The 18,846-nt window shown below is 46.0% G+C and overlaps 1 protein-coding gene across 1 annotated transcript in view; it reads left to right on the top strand.

The window, feature by feature from the left end:
* The window catches only part of Wdfy2 (WD repeat and FYVE domain containing 2), a 152,723-nt gene extending 142,145 nt beyond the window's left edge, over positions 1–10,578 (top strand). Inside the window, exons 10-12 of the mRNA XM_046454076.2 lie at positions 490–620; positions 2,613–2,721; positions 3,955–10,578. Of these exons, the coding sequence (XP_046310032.1) occupies positions 490–620; positions 2,613–2,721; positions 3,955–3,984 (270 nt within the window). The 3' untranslated portion in view covers positions 3,985–10,578. The remainder of the gene's footprint in view (positions 1–489; positions 621–2,612; positions 2,722–3,954) is intronic.
* The last annotated feature ends 8,268 nt before the right edge of the window (positions 10,579–18,846 follow it).

Below are 18,846 nucleotides of genomic sequence, written 5' to 3'. Positions count from 1 at the left end.
CTTAATTATTTTGCTTTCCTTCCTCCTGATATGGTTTTAGTTATTTAGATCTGCTCATAATATAGTTTTCAATCAGATTACATAGTTCAGTTTGGTCTTCCCTAGAGAAATCAGATGTTAGGTCACCTAGGTTGACCATGGCCAGAGTTACAGACAACAGGTTGAATCAGTTCTCATCCACATCCTCCTTCATCCAGGCATGATTTCAAGAGATGGCACCCAACCCCAAAGCCCCTGGCCTCTGTGGCTCAACAGCAGTGGTACTAGCACAGGGTAGAGGACCAGGAAAGGAGGAGAGGGGAGGTGGCACTGTCTGGGATGTTTCCCAGCAGTCCTCTTTCAGAGCACAGTCTGAAAAGAGCTGGTGTGCTCCTGCTAGGGTTCTGGGGCACTCTTGCTTGGCATCTTCACCTGAGTGTGGTCACTCACGTGAGTATGCCAGGAGAGTGGCACTGAGTCACAGCCACCTGTTTTCTGTCCCTCCTGCAGCACCATTGCCGCAAGTGCGGGAAAGCTGTCTGCGGAAAGTGCAGCTCCAAGCGCTCCTCCATCCCCCTGATGGGCTTCGAGTTTGAAGTGAGAGTCTGTGACAGCTGCCATGAAGCCATCACCGATGAAGAGTAAGTTCCAGGGGGTCTGCAGGACTCTCTAGGTGGAGGAAAGAATCCTGTCTGAGAGCAGCACTCAGCGCTCCAACCATGACTCCTGAGGCCCTTGTTCCTGCCAGTTTAGAGTGTAGACCATGGCAAAGAGATTTTTATCTTTTACTGGCACATTATAATTGTAATAGTGTGATTCATCGTGTCATATTCATACACGCAACAACACAATTTGATCAATCTCATTCCCCAGGACCCTCCTTTTCCCTCCCTCCTCCCTCAAGAGACTTGTGTTATCTTGAGAGATAAATGAAGAGAGAATAGGCTTGAAGAATTCATCTGTGTACACTTCTTAATCTCAGGGAAATGTGCATTTAAAGTAGATGCTCTCCACACAAATCCTTCTGCCTGCTCATTTTCTTGAGAATTGCCGAGGGGTGCAGGGGCCCAGGATTTGCTTTATAGCCTGAGCTGCCGTCTTTACAGGATTTGAATCAGCTTGGGGCTCTAGAAGGTTTCAATTTCTAGGAAGAGCTAAACTGCTTTACCTAAAAGGCAAATACTCCCAGTTGCTTACTACTCAGCTGGCTGCCTCTCAGTCCTGCCCAGTATCCTAGGGTCTCAGGTGTGCTTTGGAAGGTGAGGCAAATCTGCATTGTCTCTTTAATGTTAGCTAATTAAAAATTGTCCCCAGATGCAAACAGAATGATCTGGAACAGGTTTCCCTGTTGGTAATTTACCGAAGGACCAATCTCCTAGGAGACTTTTCTTCCCAATCCTCCCAGCACCTTTTAGTACAATAAAATTACTTGAAGTATTCTTTGTATACTTATATCAAACAAAAATTAAGATGACCTTTTGTAAGTAAGCATTTATACTCATTGGTTATTTTCCACTCATCATGGTTGTATGTGTGTGGCAGGCGGGTGCTGGGGATTGAACCCAGGGCCTTGTGCATGGGAGACAAACACTACCAATGAGCTACATTCTCAGCTCCAGTAAGAGTTCTTATTGAATAGAGTGCTGCAAGAGACTTCAGGTGGTCCATTTTAATTCTTTTTATAAAGACATAGACAAAACAAAGAAGAAGAAAACTGTCTTCAGGGAGCCCACTGTGGCAGAGTGGCACCCCTTAAAACATGACTGGAGAGCAACCCTCTATTTTCCCCTCCCTGACCCTTCCTAGGGAATCACTGTGACTTCTGCCTCACTTGCCCTACCCCTAGAGCACTCTAGGGACACTTGATAAACCTTCCTTCAAAACAACCAAAAAAGCATAGACTAAAAATGCAAAACAGCTGGGCATGGTGGCACTCACTGGAGACTGAGGCAGGAGGATTGCAAGTTTGAGACTGGCCTCAGCAACTTAGGGAGACCCTGTCTCAAAAAATAAATTAGAAAATAAAGGGGAGACTAGAGGTGTAGCTCATAAGCACCCCTAGGTTCAATCCCCAATACCAAAAAAAAAAAAAAAGAGAGAGGAAAAAAAAAAGAAAAAAAAACACAAAATAGTGATGTTTGTTTCTACTTTGTTTCACCTGTTAAAGCTTTAGAAAGAGAAAAACTTAAGTCAGCAGTTACACCAGTGAACAAAGAAAGAGAAATTGATGGATTTCAAATAGAATGACAGTAGTATCTTAGGTATTTTAACAATTATGCCTTTTTTTTTTTTTAAATGGGCCACTTAACCTGCAAGCCCTTCCTTCTGAGTGCAAACTTAGCAAAAAGCACTGTGGTTTTTAAAAGATTTCTCAAAAGGTGCAGGTAGAGATTTTCAGATCATCAGAGCAACATGTGTGGGGGTTTCATCTCTCATTTTGGAGAATAGGGATCCTTTTGCCTTATTATCTTGTTAAAATCTTATAAGAGATCACCAGAGAATAAAGGCAGATCTGGGAAGTGATTCTAATAGTGAAGCAGTTTTAGCCATTAGCCTAAAAATTAGAGCACAATGTCACCTTGATCTCTGTAATTCCTAGATCCCACCTTTTATCCTCTCCTTGGTCTTTCTAGACGTGCACCCACAGCTACCTTCCATGATAGTAAACATAATATTGTGCATGTACATTTTGATGCAACCAGGGGATGGTTACTGACTTCTGGAACCGACAAAGTCATTAAGGTAAGACACCATCTTAAGCTTTCCATTTGTGGCCTTATGCGAATACACAGGAGCCCCGAACACGTGAGGCTGGGCTCGCAAGGTTATCCTTGGCACTGAGCATTTTTGAGAGCCTAGTACATTTATGGCTCCAAAGTGCATGGAACAGATAATCTACTTGGGACATACTCTTTAAAAGACAAATAGTAGGTCACACATACAGCAGTCAGAAGATTCACACAGACAAGTTCCATCAGCGGGGCACAGTGGCACATACCTATAATCTCAGCTGCTCAGGAGGCTGAGGCAGGAGGATCACGAGTTCAAAGCCAGCCTAAGCAACTCAGTGAGACCCTGTCTCTAAATAAAATACACAAAAAGGGCTGGGGATGTGGCTCAATGGTTGAGTGCCCCCAAGTTCAATCCCCAGTACCAAAAAAAAAGTTCCATCCGGGAGACAGAGCTGCTGGAGCAGGCTTCCTGGAGCAGGTGGGAGTGCGCGGAGCACTGAAAGGCAGGACAGGAATAAGCCAGCAGGTAGTCACGTCTTTTCCCAGTGAAATCAATTAATCCAGGCACATTCATCCAGGGCCTCTCTGAGGACTGCGGTAGACCACATGGATTCAGTGTCACAGCAGAGGCACAAACAGAAGGGGGCCTTTGTGTCATTTCTGTCCTATTCTTAAGGGCAGCAGTGAGATGATGTAGTTAAACTACCCTGTTTGAAGCCCCCTTTGTGACTTGGAACAAGTTTAAAGCAAACTCTGGGAGCCTTGATTCCTTTATTTTCGAATCTTATAGAGTTCTTTGGAAGATTGGCAGAGACATATGGAAAGAACACAGCCCAGGCTTGGTGTGCAATTTGTTCCCGTCACCCTTAACTGGCTCTGATCTGCCTTTATTCTCCACACCTGGGTCAAAATTTCAAGCTGCCCTTGTCATATTAGTGGAGTATGTAGATTCTTCTCTTTATGTTTTTTTTGGTACCGGGGATTGAACTCAACCACTGAGCCACATCCTCAGTCCTATTTTGTATTTTATTTATAGAGACAGAGTCTCACTGAGGTGCTTAGACTCACTGTTGCTGAGGCTGGCTTTGAACTTTCGATCCTCCTGCCTCAGCCTCCCAAGCCACTGGGATTACAGGTGTAGATTCTTGTTAAATGAAAAAATACTCTCTTGGCTTCAATTATAAGGACTGTTCATCCTCAACCCAATTTGATTTAATTCATTTTCTACTTTTTCTTTTCCCAGTTGTGGGATATGACCCCAGTAGTGTCTTGATGACTCTCCCAGGAATCAGAAAGATGTAGTATTTACTAAAGAAATGGTTGTTCTGATCCACATGGCTACTGAAGCACCAAAGCTACATGCAAGAAGTAAGAGAAGCTGAAGACCCGAGGTGAATCTGCACCCTCCCTACACAGTCAGTGGGAACTAGCAGAAGGACACTCAGTCCAACTTGTTCATATGATATAAAAGAAGATATTTTTTTAACAAATGGTTTATACAGTCTGGCTGTGCTACATTGTTTTGAGTATACTGAAAAATCTGTGTGGGGTGTTTCATTTTTATATTTTCCAACCCTCCATTTTACTTGTTGCTTTGTGTGTTGGAGAAATAAGAGAATCGTCTCCCTGTTCAGGGGGCGTTGGTCATTATAAAGTAGTTTCCACATTTTCCTCACCTCGGCATGTGTCATGTGGTCAGCATCTTTTCTCCTTTTCTGTCTTCATCTGTTTGCACCTTCGCTGCTTTTCTCCAGAGTAATTGTATTTACACTCTTCACTCCCAGTGTTCCTACTTTCGTGTCCTCCTCCGTGGAGAGGAAAACCGTTTGTGTGGATCCGCCAGCCAACTTCTTGAGTCCCCTGAGGAATGAGCCGTCTGTCTGTTCTGACCTATTCATGTTCTTGCCGAGTAGGAGTGCCCTTGCATTTCTGCCTTAGTTTTCTTAAAAAATGCTGTGAGGAAGCTGCTCCCGACCATCGTCATCCAGAAGTAGATGATAGGACTCAGAGCTTCAACCATCAGTGCCTGGATCAGTTACCATTCAGCTGGGGCCTCCTGAGCCTTCTGGGTTTTAGTTTTTTTGGATAGCCCTCCCCTCACAACATTCAAAACCAACTGAAACCTAAACCTAAATAAGTGTCTTTAGGCTATTTTTCGGTGTGACATCATCTCTGAACTTGAACCTTTATTATTTCAAGATTGTCATCCTGCTCTATTCTTCACTATATGTATTGTCTTCCCCTTTAAAAAACAGTCATTCAGACATCTTTATCTTAAGGTAATTCATCAGAACATTTTGCACACTTTTATTTTAAGACCCTATGTGACCTGAGACACAAAGGTACTGAAATCCTACAGTTTGTGCTGTGTTCCTGCTGGGAACTTAAAAGAGGACTTTAGAAACCTGAAGAAGTCTTACTTCTAAGGGAATCCTAGCAAGCTTGATAAAATGTAATAAGTGATGCACCTAAGGATATTGAATTCCTATTTTAAAATCTTACTTTCACTCATAAAAATACAATTAGATTTAGTGGCGAGGATATGCCGGGGACCTGTCTCACTCTAAGCACTTTACCACCTCCTCGGATCCTTACCTGGCACACATACTGGGGGATCACAGTCTCTTGAGAATCACCTGTCTAAATAAAGTCTTAAAACAGGCCACCTGTTTGCCCTTCCCTATCTGTGTCCTACCTCCAGTGTCTTTTTCAGTTCTGATTTGAGTTTGGGGGTGGTAGGTAGGAGTTGAGTGAAATTGAAATCCTCCCTGTTGTTTTTCTTTTTAGGTTCAAAAACAGTTTTCCCCTCATGATCATTCATTACCTTCCTAACTGGGGGACATGCCACAGGCCATACTTGGACAGTACCCCTGGTATCCACCAAGTCTGCTTGCTGGAAATGGGGCTTCCTGCAGATGATTCTGCTGGCCAGTGTGCGTGTTTCACACAGCCACTGACGACACTGTCACCGGAGTCTGGAACTCCAAGGCTGTATTCCCGCACATGCGTGCACTCACAAGTCACACCTCTTGTGGCTTCACTGCCCCTTTCCTTGCACTTGCTTGCACTCAAAGTTGCTATTACTGCATGAATGCTCTGTGAGAGAGCTTTCAAAAGGGAATTACATTTAAAATATTCGAATATCTATTTTGTAGTTTATTACTAGAACCTGCAGCCACTTCCTCGCTGTACCTAATAGAGAACTGCATGTTGGAAGTAATGGAAAGGAATCGCTTCATTTTCCCTTCCTGAACTTCAGAGTAAGGCCTGCATACAGAGAGGGTAACCTAGGATCAGGGAGGCTGGGGTTCAGGACATTGCATGGATTCCCAGTTAGGTACACATGAGTTCAGACCTCCCTTGGGACGCCGAATGGGCCCATTAAGTGACACACATACACTCGGCTGCTCTGTTCCGTGTCCCTGAGCTTTGCTTCAGCCACCTCCCTCCCAGCACTGCTCTGGCCCAACCCACAGAGCCACTCACACATTGAAACCTCACTGATGATGAGAATCATGATCAGAAACTAGATAAGTCAAGATAGCCCTTGTTCTGCCCTCTCCTTTCCTTTCATCTATGTGGGAGGTGGATTTGGTGAGAAGTATTTGGCCAATTGGGTGCATGAGTTTGTGATACTGTGAATTCTTGAGTTTTGTATTAAGTATCTTCACCATTTTTTGCATCTTGTGGAGAAATACGTGCTGGTGTTTGGTGTCTTCCACACAATTTGTGGAAAAGGAGGCTCCATTTATTAGGAGTGAAAGCGGCTCCAGCACTTGGCTTTTCTCCTGTGTCTGAGAAACCCTATTGGATTTGTACTTTAGATTTATTTTTGCTCTATTACTTAAACTACAGCAGCTCTGGCAAATAATACCTAACATGGCTATGTTGGGAAAGTGGCAAAACTGTACATATCATACACAGAGTTGTCCCCTATTTGGTAGACCCATCTCATGCTCTTGGTTCCTGTAAAGGAATGATGTTACTAGAGCCTTCAGCTGCCTGGGTGTGTGTCCATAGTAGCAAAGATGGTTTTAGATTGAGCACTTGGAATCTTGTGTCATTTTATATGAGGTCAATCACCCATAATATGCTTCTCATTGAATTGTTTGAAGTAGTCAGAGAATCATAAAATCACAAAACTGAAAGGGATCTTTGTTTTTTGGTACTGGGGATTGAACCCAGGGGGACTTTTCCACTGAACAACACCTCAGCTCTTTTATTTTTTATTTTGAGACAAGGTCTCTCTAAGTTGCTGAGGCTGGCCTCAAACTTGTGATCCTCCTACATAAGCCCCTGGAGTCCTTGGGATTACAGGTGTGTGCCATCATGCTTAGCTCTAGAAGGGATCTTGAGATCTAGAATGTTCCAAGCTGAAAACACTTTAGTTATATTAAGCAATTAGCTATAACTGGCATGTAAACAAGAAAAAATAAGAGAATATTAAAGGAACAATTGTTTTTTGAAAACTACTTAGGAGTGATATGAGTGGGAGAAGCTGTGTCAGCACCCTGAGACTCGGAACTCTCTGGAACCGGGTTTGTTCCTCTCGGTTGTAAGCATGTTGGACACACTTTTGGACCTGCTCTGTGGTAATGAGTGGGTGAGTCCTAGATCAGCAGACAGTTACTGCAGTTCTTCACCCACATATGTTCATCTCCACACTGTCCCCCTCGACCACCTCAGGGGCAGGATCAACTTAAAAATCCAGGGCCCTGAAAATACACACTGCCCTCATTGTTGAAGGCTGGTCTCGGGTCCCCGGGGTCTGATGCATTTGTCCTTCTTGTGCAACATCACTTTTTCATCTTCTGAGTCTCATTTCTAAAAGCATAATTATTTTTGTTTAACATCAAACCTTAAAGCTTGATTTTCAGCTTTTAAAAAGTACCAGAATAGCTCTAAACTATATGTCACTGTTAGTGGACATAAATATTCATTAAGTGAGATTTCTTTGGTTTTGCCTTTTCATGGTAGTTTAATTGCATGTCAGTGAGCTTGTTCAGTCAGATTTTTATTTTAAAATGGAAGAAATTCATTTTGCCAAAATGTTTTCTCTTTTAAAAATAATGTTAGGTTGAGGGGCTGGGGCTGTAGCTCAGTAGTAGAGCACTTGCCTAGCACGGGTGAGGCACTGGGTTCTATCCTCAGCACCACATAAAAAATTAATAAAGAAAAACTAAAGTTATAAAAATATGTTTAAAAAATAAATAATGTTAGGTTGAATTTTACCTGGTGTGAAAGTAAATGTTTAGCAACTTGATTAGAAAACACAAATCCATTTCCAACATTGAATTATCTAGATGATCCTTGAGATTCTAGTCCAGATCATGCCACTTTCATTGAGGGGTCACCAGGTCTCTCAGCCCCTCCCTGGTTTGGCAAAAGCCACACAGATGAGTAAATGGGTCGTTTCAGCACTATGTGATTAGTGTAATGATAGAGGTGTGTTTGGGGTGCCGCCCCAGGGGGTGCCTCTAACTCAGCAGGCAGGGCAGGAGGAACTTGGCAGAGGAAGGGAATTCTGCGCTGAGTGTCACATTATAAGGAGTGAGACAAGTAGGAGAAGAAAGGGAAATCCAGGCAGCAGAAACAGAGCAACCAAGTCCTAAATCTGCTCTCCACCTGGTGTGCCCAAGGACTGCAAGGGGCTTGGCATTGCCAGGGAACTTGCGGTGACTCAGCTGCAAGCCTGGAGCCTGAGCCCATGCGGCTCTTAGACGCTGATGTTTCAGAGCCTCAGAGGGAGGGCAAACACAGTTTCCATGATAGGTGTGCTCAGAGCTCACCCTGTAGTCAGTGCTAGTATCAATTTCTTTTTCCTTGGAAATCCCAGAATTGGTATCTGAAAATGACCTGTGGTAACTAAGTTTGGGATCTTTCCAGATGCACTGGCTTTCACTGGAGGCTGTGAGGTGGAACAGGGACCATTACATGTGCAGCCCTTGCCTGGAAGAATCCAGACTCATCCATAAGTGGGCTGCACTCAGCTGCTCTGCTTTACAGAAGAGAAAGTCTGGACCTGCCCTACTGTGGCACAGCACTAAGTGTCACAGGGCATGAACAGGCAGTTGCTACTCTCCCTGTCTTAAGCCTCAGACCACTCTCAAAAGTCACAGGTCATTTTAGTACAATGTGGTAGAGGCGGAAGGGCCTCGTCAGGGGCGCACCTGCCAAGTGAAATAGAAAGATCTTTCTCAACTTAGAGTGGAAGGAACTCACTCAGCAGCCGCCATCTAGGGGACCCTCTCTGCAGAGGCAGGAGCACATGACAGGGCTTGGAACAGCTATTTCTTGCTATTACACTTTTTGCCCTTTTTTAAGACTCAAGTATCATATGTCCATAACTGAATTCTAGAACATCTATGTTTACGTTTAAACTTTAGCTTAGCCTTACAACCAGGAACCACATATCAAACCCTCAGTGGTTTTAGTTGACAGTTCTACCTACACATTAGCCTTTCCACCACGAAGCTTCTTTAGGTCTAACCTGGTAGCAGTATCTAAAAATTAGATCTGTGCCAATTGGAATAGAGTCCCTCCCTTATGTTTTCTGATTCAAGGGAGTTTTTAACAGTAGATAGCCCTTGTCAGAGATGTTGAAAAGGAGATTAAAACTTTGAGTGAAATATGAATTTGATAGTCCTTCTTAAGGTCCCTTCTAATCTTGTGATTTCATGATTCTGTGAATGTTCTTTATTACTGGACTAACCTCAACAGTTACTAGTCACATGGCTGATGTCACTCAGACACATGAGAGCATATCACCGTACCTTTTTTGGTTTCTGTCACATCAAATGCATTACTTTCTGAATTTTTCTGTCTAGAACCTGATAGGTTTGGTTTTAGAAAAAAAAAATGGTGAAGGTAGAAATTAATCATGGTACCATCTCATTAAAAATAAATACCTCAAAATATTCACCTTTATTGAGTCCAGAGTATCTGACTTCCTTGAGAGAAGTGTCTAAGAATTTCCAGTTGGTTCAAAAGTTAGATTTGGAAATTGTCCTTGATATTTATGATTGTTAAAAAAATTCCCTTGGTTCTCTAGGATGCCTGAGAGGGGAGCTATAACTCAAAAAAGAGGAATCTTGTTTAAAAAAAAGCATTTCTCATATATATTTTGCAATCACTTAAATGAAGGTCAGCTGTCTGTCAATAGCATACACCAATATGAAGAATGGACCAAAACACTTGTGTCGCTGTTAGCCATTGTTCTCAAATACTCATGTCTTATATGCCATTTGCCTTGCTTTTTAAATGACTTTGTTTTTCAAGGTACTGTCAAATTGCAAAAGAAAATCTTTATATAGAAAGTATAAAAACTGTTCCTAACTGGACGACAGGGAAGGTGCTAGCTAGCCCCACATCAGTGCCTGCCCACCACTGTGTTCATAACCAGGGTTGCTTTTCCATGCTGCACAGCCATCAGGCTGTGGCCCACATCTGGACCTGGCTGCAGCAGGCATGTTACTTTATGGTTTCTTTTTCCTTTTTCTGGAATGAGATTCTCTGAGGGGTCAGGCTGAGGATGTCATAAGCCTGAAGCTGGACCAGCTCTCTCCAGGGTGGTTCTGGCCAACCTCCCGTGCTCTATGCCACAGATTCCCCCAACCAACCCAACCAGTCCTGACATTGACCTCCTGATGAAGTGGTATGAGCAAGAAGGTCCTGTGATGTTGAGATGCCTGCATCCAGCCCTCCATTCATTGCTGCTGAGCGTTGTGAGTGTGTTCACTCTGCTCATTTCCCCACTGTGCTGCCCTCTAACCTCTAATATGTACATGTAGCCATTACCAACATTAAGACTCTCATGAAGAGTTGCCTCCATGGTTTAAAATAAATGTCTGTGAATACCTGCCTGCAATTGTGGTCTCATCGTTATTGTTACATATGACTGCATAACCCCACAACCCTTGTGGGTTCTTGTCCCTGAGGGTGGGTGAGCTTCTGCTTCTGACTCTAGACCTCAAGGAGAGCCACAGGCTGGAGACACAGGTGAGCCAACATCCACCGTGGATGTGGTCACGTGGTCTTTACCTTTCATATAAGTCTGCTTTTACTGTTTTAATAAACTTTCAAAATGAGAACAGACTTCAGGGAAAATGCAGCCAGGGAAAGCCTCCTCAGAACTGATAACGTCAGGGCTGGGTTGTGGCTCAGGGGTAAAGTGCTTGACTAGCATGTGTGAGGTCCTGGGTTTGATTCTCGGCACCACATATAAATAAATAAAATAAAGTTCCATGGACAACTAAAAAATATCTTTTAAAAAAAACTGATAACGTCCATTTTGTGGAGAAGAAAATTGATGTAAAATCAAGTGACCAGTTGGCCCCTGGTATGGAAAAGCCAGGAAGTAGGGTGACTCGGCTCTCCAAGGACCCTGTTCCTGGTCCTGCTGGTTCAGCCTCAGCCACACCCAGCACTTCAGAAAGCCCTGTCTTCCTCCTGCAGACAAGGAAGGAGTGAGGCTGATAGTGGTTCTGGCCTGGCCTAGGAAGCCCGTACTTGCTAGGTGGTGTTGTCACTTGTCAGATAGACACTGGCCTTCCAGGCAGGTGCGCCAAGAAAAATCTCTTTGTTGGGGTCTCTGTTGGCTGGTGGTTCCCGGATGTGAACGTCTCAAACCCCACCAAGGAGCCACACCCATCTGGGTTTTCCTCTTGTTGTGGGACTAATCATATTTATTTCACCTGAACACCAAAACTTACAAAGATGGGTCAAAATCTGTTGGTTTTGTTTCAACTTTCTCTGCAGTGCCTAAGAGATACACTGGTGTAACTTAAGAGCTGTTATCAAAGTCCAGCACCTGAGTGCCAGGTGCATTGTTGAAGCTACTCCTGATCTTAAACAAATGTAAACCAGGCCTCATTTAAATTGTTTATATTAAAAACACATCTTGCCTTAGTTATTCTGTCCTGGGGAGACACATGGCCAATACTGTTCCAGTCTTCTCTCAGGGTACTGAAGTAGTCGCACAGTGAGCAGCCTCTGGGCCTGGAGGAGTCAAGAAAGGGGAGGAACAAGAGTCCAAGGAGGTGGTGCATGGTCCTCCCACCTGTGCCCCCTCTGACAAAAGTGGTTAAACTTCAACTCAGAAGACTACTTTCTGAAGCTGCCTCAGCAGATCAAGTTTCACTTGCTCAGACCCCCAGTTATACGTATTTTAAAGCAAACGTTCCCAGGCTGAGGAGGTAGCTCAGTGGTAGGACTTCTTGCCTGGCATGTGCAAGGCCCTGGGTTCAATCTCCAGTACAGCAATCAAAAAATAAAATACAGATATAGCTCAGTTGGTGGAGTGCCTGCCTTGCATGCATAAGGCCCTAGGTTCAACCCCCAGCACCCCAAAGGAAATAAAATATGTTCCTGTTCCTCATTGCTACAGCAGTGTCTTCAGGAGGAAGTGGAAGTGGAGCCTAGTCCACACCTTCTTGTATTTTCTCAGGTGATTCTAGCCTGATAGTGGGTCTGGCCTGGCCTATTTAAATCTCTGAGCCAGCTGATCAGAATCTCAGTGGGTTTCTCCTCTCCAGCCAATGAGGAGGGTGCTATAATAGGCAAGTGTGTAAAACTGGCTTCTGATTTAAATATGAGAGGGAATGGCAAAGATACATGAGCCCCTGCAGCCTGCCATGTCACTGACACCTGCTGGGGTGGGGTGGAGGGGCCACCCACCCAGGAGTTAGACACTGTCCCTTCCCTCAAAGGTGCTATGCATTACGGGCCACTGTAGCATTGTGGAACACTAGCGAAGCTAGAACTGCAATGTGTTCATAGATGTTCTTCAGGCACGGGTGGGGTTTGGGAGCGAGGGTTGGATGGAGGAAGCACATATGGGTGGCCAGTGGGAGGTAGTTCTACTATCTTGGCCACCCCAGAGGTCACTCAAGCAAGGGTGATTGTCAACAATAATGACAAAGAAAACCCGAGAGAAGGGGCCGGCTTGCACCTAAGGCCAAGTGTTCTCTTCCTACCATGTCTACTCTTTTAACACCTGCCTCCCATCTTGGACGTGCACCCTTAGGGGCCCACCAAAATAGAGAGCAAAACCTGAACAGGTAAACACTTCCGAAACACAGGAGCACTGTCACGATTCCTTCATGTGGCTGCTATGGACAGTTCCTGACCCCCTGGGACTCTAGGCTTCCTGGACGTCCTCCATCTCCAGCTAGGATTCCCCTCTACCCCATCCCCACAGGATCCCGTCTTGCCCAGCACCTGCACACCAGGGTTATCACAGGTCTTCAGGTGAATTCAAGTTCATAAAGATAAATGGAAAGGGAGGGGCTCCAAAATCAGGATGAAACCCCTTCCCAAACTAACCCCAGTAGGCAAAGAATCCTCTCACCATTGAAGCCCAGGCGCAATCACAGGAAAGCAGTCCCACCCTGTTTCCTGGGGGAGAGAGCACCTTGGAGGCAGAGCTGCCCAGAGCCCTGTGTCAACTGTTCTCACAGCCTGGAGGGAGTCACCTTGCAAGAGCAGCTGCTGGGCTGCAGGACTGCTGCAGGGGAAGGCGGGCTGCAGAGCACAGCCTGTCCCCAGCCCTGCATGGAACCCCAGCATGGTCAGCCTCACAGCTGGGAGAAGGACAGGGCAGGCTGATGAGGACCGTGTTCTCCAGTGAAGGGATTCCATGCAGTTGACTTCTTGTTAATCCCAAAAAAGTATCCAAACAGTTGAAGAGGGGTTGTGAACTGCCCTCTTGGTACCTCAAAATAGCATTTATTCAAGCTGCTCAGAACTTAGAGCAAAGAATCTTGTTCTAAAGCCCCTGAGATTCCACCAGCAGAAAATGATGCTCTCCACTGCCTGAGAGTGTGTTGGCCCTCGTGTCCCCCTGGGTTCCAGAGCACCTGCACCTAGATCAGCCCCTCCCTGCCAGCAATCACCCCCTCTTTCTATGCTAAGAAGCAGGGACTGTAATGAGGGGTGAGGCCCAAGGAGATTAAACAGTCACTAATCCCCTCCTCCTGCTCTGCCAACTTCCCTGAGGATGCTGGCCATTGGTTTTGTGGGCCGTTTTAGTATTTTCTTCTTTTTAGGGAGGAGTATAGTAAGAAGAGGAAGAATTTGTTTGCTTCCTCTGCGGAGCTCCTCTGCCTCTCCCTCCCTCTGCTCGCCTGCACGCCTCCCTGCCCAGGCCCTGTACTACAGGGGGCCCGCACACCCACCCATCTGCCCAGATGCACCACAGACTCTGCCAAGCTCTGGCTGTAGGCTGCACCCCCACCCCCAGACCTCAGGGAATGCAGTGTCTCCACCAGGAACATGTTGGGAAAAAAATAGTTCTTTCTCAAAGCCAAGAAGAGAAAGGAAACCAGGGAAAGAAAATAAACCTTTAAGGGCCTGATTGAGATCATAGAATTCGAGAGAGAAGGAATCATCTGATCCAAGGACCTCATTTCTCAAATTAAAAATAAACATTTTTTTTCTTTTTGCAGAAAAGAAAAAAATACTTGTTTACCATGGAAAAATTATGATATACTGAAGAGTTAGAAGAAGGAATTTGAGACTCTCTGTAGTACCCCTCAGAAAGAATAGATGTCCACATGCTCCAACCCCTGCCCAGCACTCTGGGCCTCTTTGGCCACAGACAGGCCAACAACACAAGAGGCCCATCATTCCTCGATGACCTGGGGATGACAGAAGGTGACCTGCACCATCTAACCTAGATGTTAGATCCCAGCAGTGGACGTGATGGATACAGATGTAAACACACAAATAGATGCTGGAGGTGTCAGGATGGTGAACTTGAAAGTGTAAGAGGCTGGGACGGGATGGGAGGAACTAAGCATGTGTCCCACTAGGAAGAGAGAAGAATTGAGAACTCACCCTCTCAAACACCCACAGCCTCAGTCTCCCCAGATGGCCAGGAATATCCTCTTTGTATGCACGACACCAGGCTGCAAAACCTCCTCACTTTGTGCAGCAGAGGGCTGAATTCTGCCAAGTCCCCAGGCCAGGTCTCCCTGGGATGCTGCACTACATCAAAGTATACCTTTCTATAGGGGTGTAGTTGAAATTAAAAAAAAAAAAGATTATAAGCTGTGTACTATTTAAAACATGCTATCTTCATTTAATGATATGGTGCACTCAGGGTTATTTTTTTTTCTCCATATATACTTATCAAACAGCAGTTTTCAGCCTGAATAGGTTTCCTTTGCGCCGGTATTCCAGGATTTATTAACTTCTTCTCCTCCCACCAGTGCTGGGAAGAGCAACTTATTTTCCATAACTTTATTCCTTAGGATGAATTCCAAGGTGTCTGTGCAACATTAAGGCCTAACACATAAAAGCTTTCGGAGAGGTCTCATCAGCAGGGGACAGGAGAGCCTGCTTCCCCAGAGCTGTGGCAGGACCGTGGGGTTTCCTAGCCCCTCCGTGCCCCTGTTTACTCATCCATAAATGGTACCATGCACTGCATGCCCACCTCACAGGGGCTATGAAGCCACCCAAGTTAGCACTGAGACCAGCACTGCTTTAGGAGGGAGAGGAGAGCTGCAAGGAGCCGAGGTGAGCTGCCCAAGGTCATGGTCCACTGTGGTGAGCAGATCCAGCAGGGTATCCTGTCCCTCACTGGTGCTTCAACACACTTCCAGATATTTCCAGCTGTCTAGTTTACCTTATTTTCCAAAACCTGGGGAGTGGTAAGGTGGCCTGGGATTGTTCCCAGGTCCCCAATCCCCTGACTTCCCTCTGGCCCTGCTCATTCCTGTCTAATACAGAGGTTAACAAGGTTCACAGCTCCCTCCCTCATCAGGACTTTACTGTGAAGATGTGGGTACATGAGGGCAGGGTCCCCCAGGGAAAACCCAGCCACACCATGTGCCTTCCCTGGCTGAGACGGGGACAAGCTGAAAACAAAAGCTCTGTCCCTGAAAGGAGGTGGCTCCCTCCCTTGTCCCAGCGCACCCCCCCACCCCCCCACCCCACCCCCTGTCAAATGGCAATGAAGTGACTGGGTCCTCATTACACAGGTTTTAGGTCATTCCTGGGGAGTTTCAATCCTGCGGCTGCTCAGATATTTTTAGATGAAACGTAAGCAGCTCAGCCATAAAAGAACAGGACAAAACTGAAGTGCCAACCCAGCCAGGAGGCACTGGGGGAAACGGAGAGCCGGGAGGTCTGGGCCAGGTGCTTTGGAGCCTGTCACTCAGGAGTGAGAAATGAACCTGGAGGTGTCAGGCCAGGGAGCTGGCAGCAGGTGCCTGGGACAAGCCCTTCCTGCCCTGCAGGGACTCTGGAATACCTGTCACCCCTGGATTTCACCTTACTCCTGAATCCGTCTTCACCCAACAAGATTTGTCTAGGACGCAGTGGTAGCGCCTGCCTTCTGTGGGAGGCAAGAATAAGCAATAAGCAATATGCCATGAAAAGAGGGAACCACAGGCTGTACCCCAGAAACTCCCTGACCCCCTCATCCTCCAGTGAAATTAAATACCCTCTGCACCCAGATCTTCCTCTTCTCAAGCCATTTCTGTCACTATTCTTTGCTGCTCAATGAGAGCAGGACTGGAATCTGACCTGCTGTTCCTCAGGCCCCCAGCACAGGCTGGCATGGGGCAGGTGTCCAGTTAACCTGGGAATTAGCTCCTGCCCTGGAGTGTAGCAAACAGACTGTTTTTATATAAACAGGCTAGTGCCCTCCCAGGCAGTTGGACCATGCTTTGCAAAGAAATCCAGCTCTGGGCCTCAGTTCTGATCAGTGGTTGGTTTATTCCCATGTCCTCTTGAAAAACTATAAAAAAATTATAACTCTTTCAGATGTCAAGATATGGAGTCATGACAGAGACTTGGCCTAGACTGGGGGAACAGGAGCTGGTAAGCAAAAGTGGGACACACCAAGGGCACACAGTGGGTGGAGGTGGAGGTGGGGAAGGCACCTGCAGGGCTACCTACCGAAGGCACACAGCACCAAAGGAACTTTTCAAGCACTGTGGGTGCTCAGGTGAATCTGAGATAAAGAACAGGAAGTGGGGAAATTGTATATACTGTAGTTTCTCTTTAACCTTAGTTTTGTTTTTTTCTGTAGTTTCAGTTACCAGTAGTCAGCTGCAGTCCAAAAATAGTAAATGAAAAACTCCAGAAATAAACAATATAAAAATTTTAAATTATACGCCTTTCTGAGTAGCATGATGAAATTGTGTGCTACCCACTCCATCTCTCCAGGATGTGAATCAGCCCTTTGCCCAGAGTTTAAACTCTGTATATGCTACCCGCCCATTAGGCACTTGGTAGCCATCTTGGTTATCAGATCAACAGTTGCCATATTGCAATGCTTACGTTTAATTAACCCTTATTTCACTTAATAATGTCCCCAACACAAAAGAGTAGTGATGCAAAGGAGGTACCAGGGCGTAACAGAGAGACAGATGAACTCATACTATGTGCCAATGCTGCAGGGCACATAGGAAAATCATAGTTATCAGAATTTGGTCCATCTGCAGTTTCAGGCCACCATTGGGGGTCTTGGAACAAATCCCCCATGGATTAAGAGGGACTGCCATACCAGGATGCTAAATAGAGCTGTAATCAGCTGAGAGGTGGCGTACAACTTACTGTCCATTAATAACAGACACAGAAACTGAACACTTGCCTTTTCAGATCTTGAAAATCCAGGGAACCTCCAGAGGTTCTTAAGGCATCTGTCTAGACTACCCAGAGCACAGAGGAGTGACCATCCACCTACCTTGTTCCCTACCTTGCACAGGGCAGAGGATACCCCTGAGGGGCTGTCCTTTCATTGGTTACCAGTTTTCCCTATTTTCTGAGCTGGTCTGGGAAAGATGCAGAAGACAGGCAGTAGTTTTAGTGGCTGTTCCCAGGATGGTGCTGAAGGCCCACCTGGGCCTGAGCAGAGTCATGCTTGGCTCCTAGTGGAGATGAGGGCTTTCTTCTTGGCCTGAGACATGTCCAGGTACTACTGTGACCTACCAAGGTCCAAACTGACCTGCATCCTAGAGTTCACCTTGGGTAAGAGCCCATGGGGCACATTAATAAATTCAGCCTTGGGAAAACCAGTTCCCTTGCCCTGTTTTGTGCCTGGGCATAGTTCCATTAATGCCATCCTTGCTGACTGGAGATCATGGGGTTCCATGTCTGAACAACTCTCCTCCAGAGGATACTGGTGTCTGCAGTACACATAACAGACTTACAAACATCAATTTGTGGCATCTCCCATTCTTCTCTACCTGGAGCAGTGTGGGGTTTTTGTTGTTGTCGCTCTTGTGACAAATGACCAAAACAGAGACTTAAAATAACACAGCTTTATTCTTCTGGAAGTAAAAAAAATCTAAGATGGGATTTATGGGGCTAAAATCCAGTGTCCACAGAGCTGTGTGCCCTCTGCAGGTTTTAGAGAATTCGTTCCTCACCTGCTCCAGCTCCTAGCAGCTTGGCTTGTGGCCACTTCACTGTGACCTATGCTTCCATTGTCACATCTCCCTCCCTGACTCTGGCCCACCTGCCTCCCTCTCACGAGGACCTCTGTGAGGATGTCAGGTCTGCCTGGAGAATCCAAAATGCTCTTCCCATCTCTAGGTCCTTAACTTCAATGTCTCTGCCAAGTCCCTTCTGCCCTGTAAAGGTGACATGGTTACCAGTTCCAGGAACTAGAACAGGGACATCTTGGTGTGGCTGAGGAGGGGTCATTATTCTGCCACCCCAGCAGAGGAGAGAAGGCAGCCTGACTAAACGGCCTCCTCCCCGACCTCTCTGCTCTGTCCTTCAGACCGGCTCAGGAACAGGCTCCATTAGCCAGTCTCTTCCCTCTGGTCAGAGTGGACCCAGGAAGCACAGCTGCCCTCACCTGAATGCCTCCCCAGTTGCTCTTGACCTTCAGAAGCCTCCTCCCATCTTTGTGAAGAGAAGCTCGGTGACAGCAGGAGGACCACCTCCAGAGAGGGCTGGGCTCCTAAACACAGCTCTTGGCCCAGTCCTGCCTTTCTTTTGGCCCTTGGACAGCCCTGGGGTTTCCCTGTGGATGTGGACAGACAGCCCTCTGGGACAGATGGGCAGCAAACCTAGGTCAGACTTCCCAGGGGGAACAAAATCCATTAATCTCAAGACACTGTAAAAGGTCAACTCACCGCTCTTGGATCGTGTTCTTTTTCCAGCCCGGGGATCAGGGAGG

This window comes from Marmota monax, unplaced genomic scaffold, assembly GCF_021218885.2.
Source record: "Marmota monax isolate L192 unplaced genomic scaffold, Marmota_monax_Labrador192_F-V1.1 WCK01_AAM20220418_F8-fsc00011, whole genome shotgun sequence".
NCBI classification, from domain to species: domain Eukaryota; kingdom Metazoa; phylum Chordata; class Mammalia; order Rodentia; family Sciuridae; genus Marmota; species Marmota monax.
The sequence above is the reverse complement of the archived record's forward strand: the minus strand, read 5'-3'. Positions and strand labels throughout refer to the sequence as shown.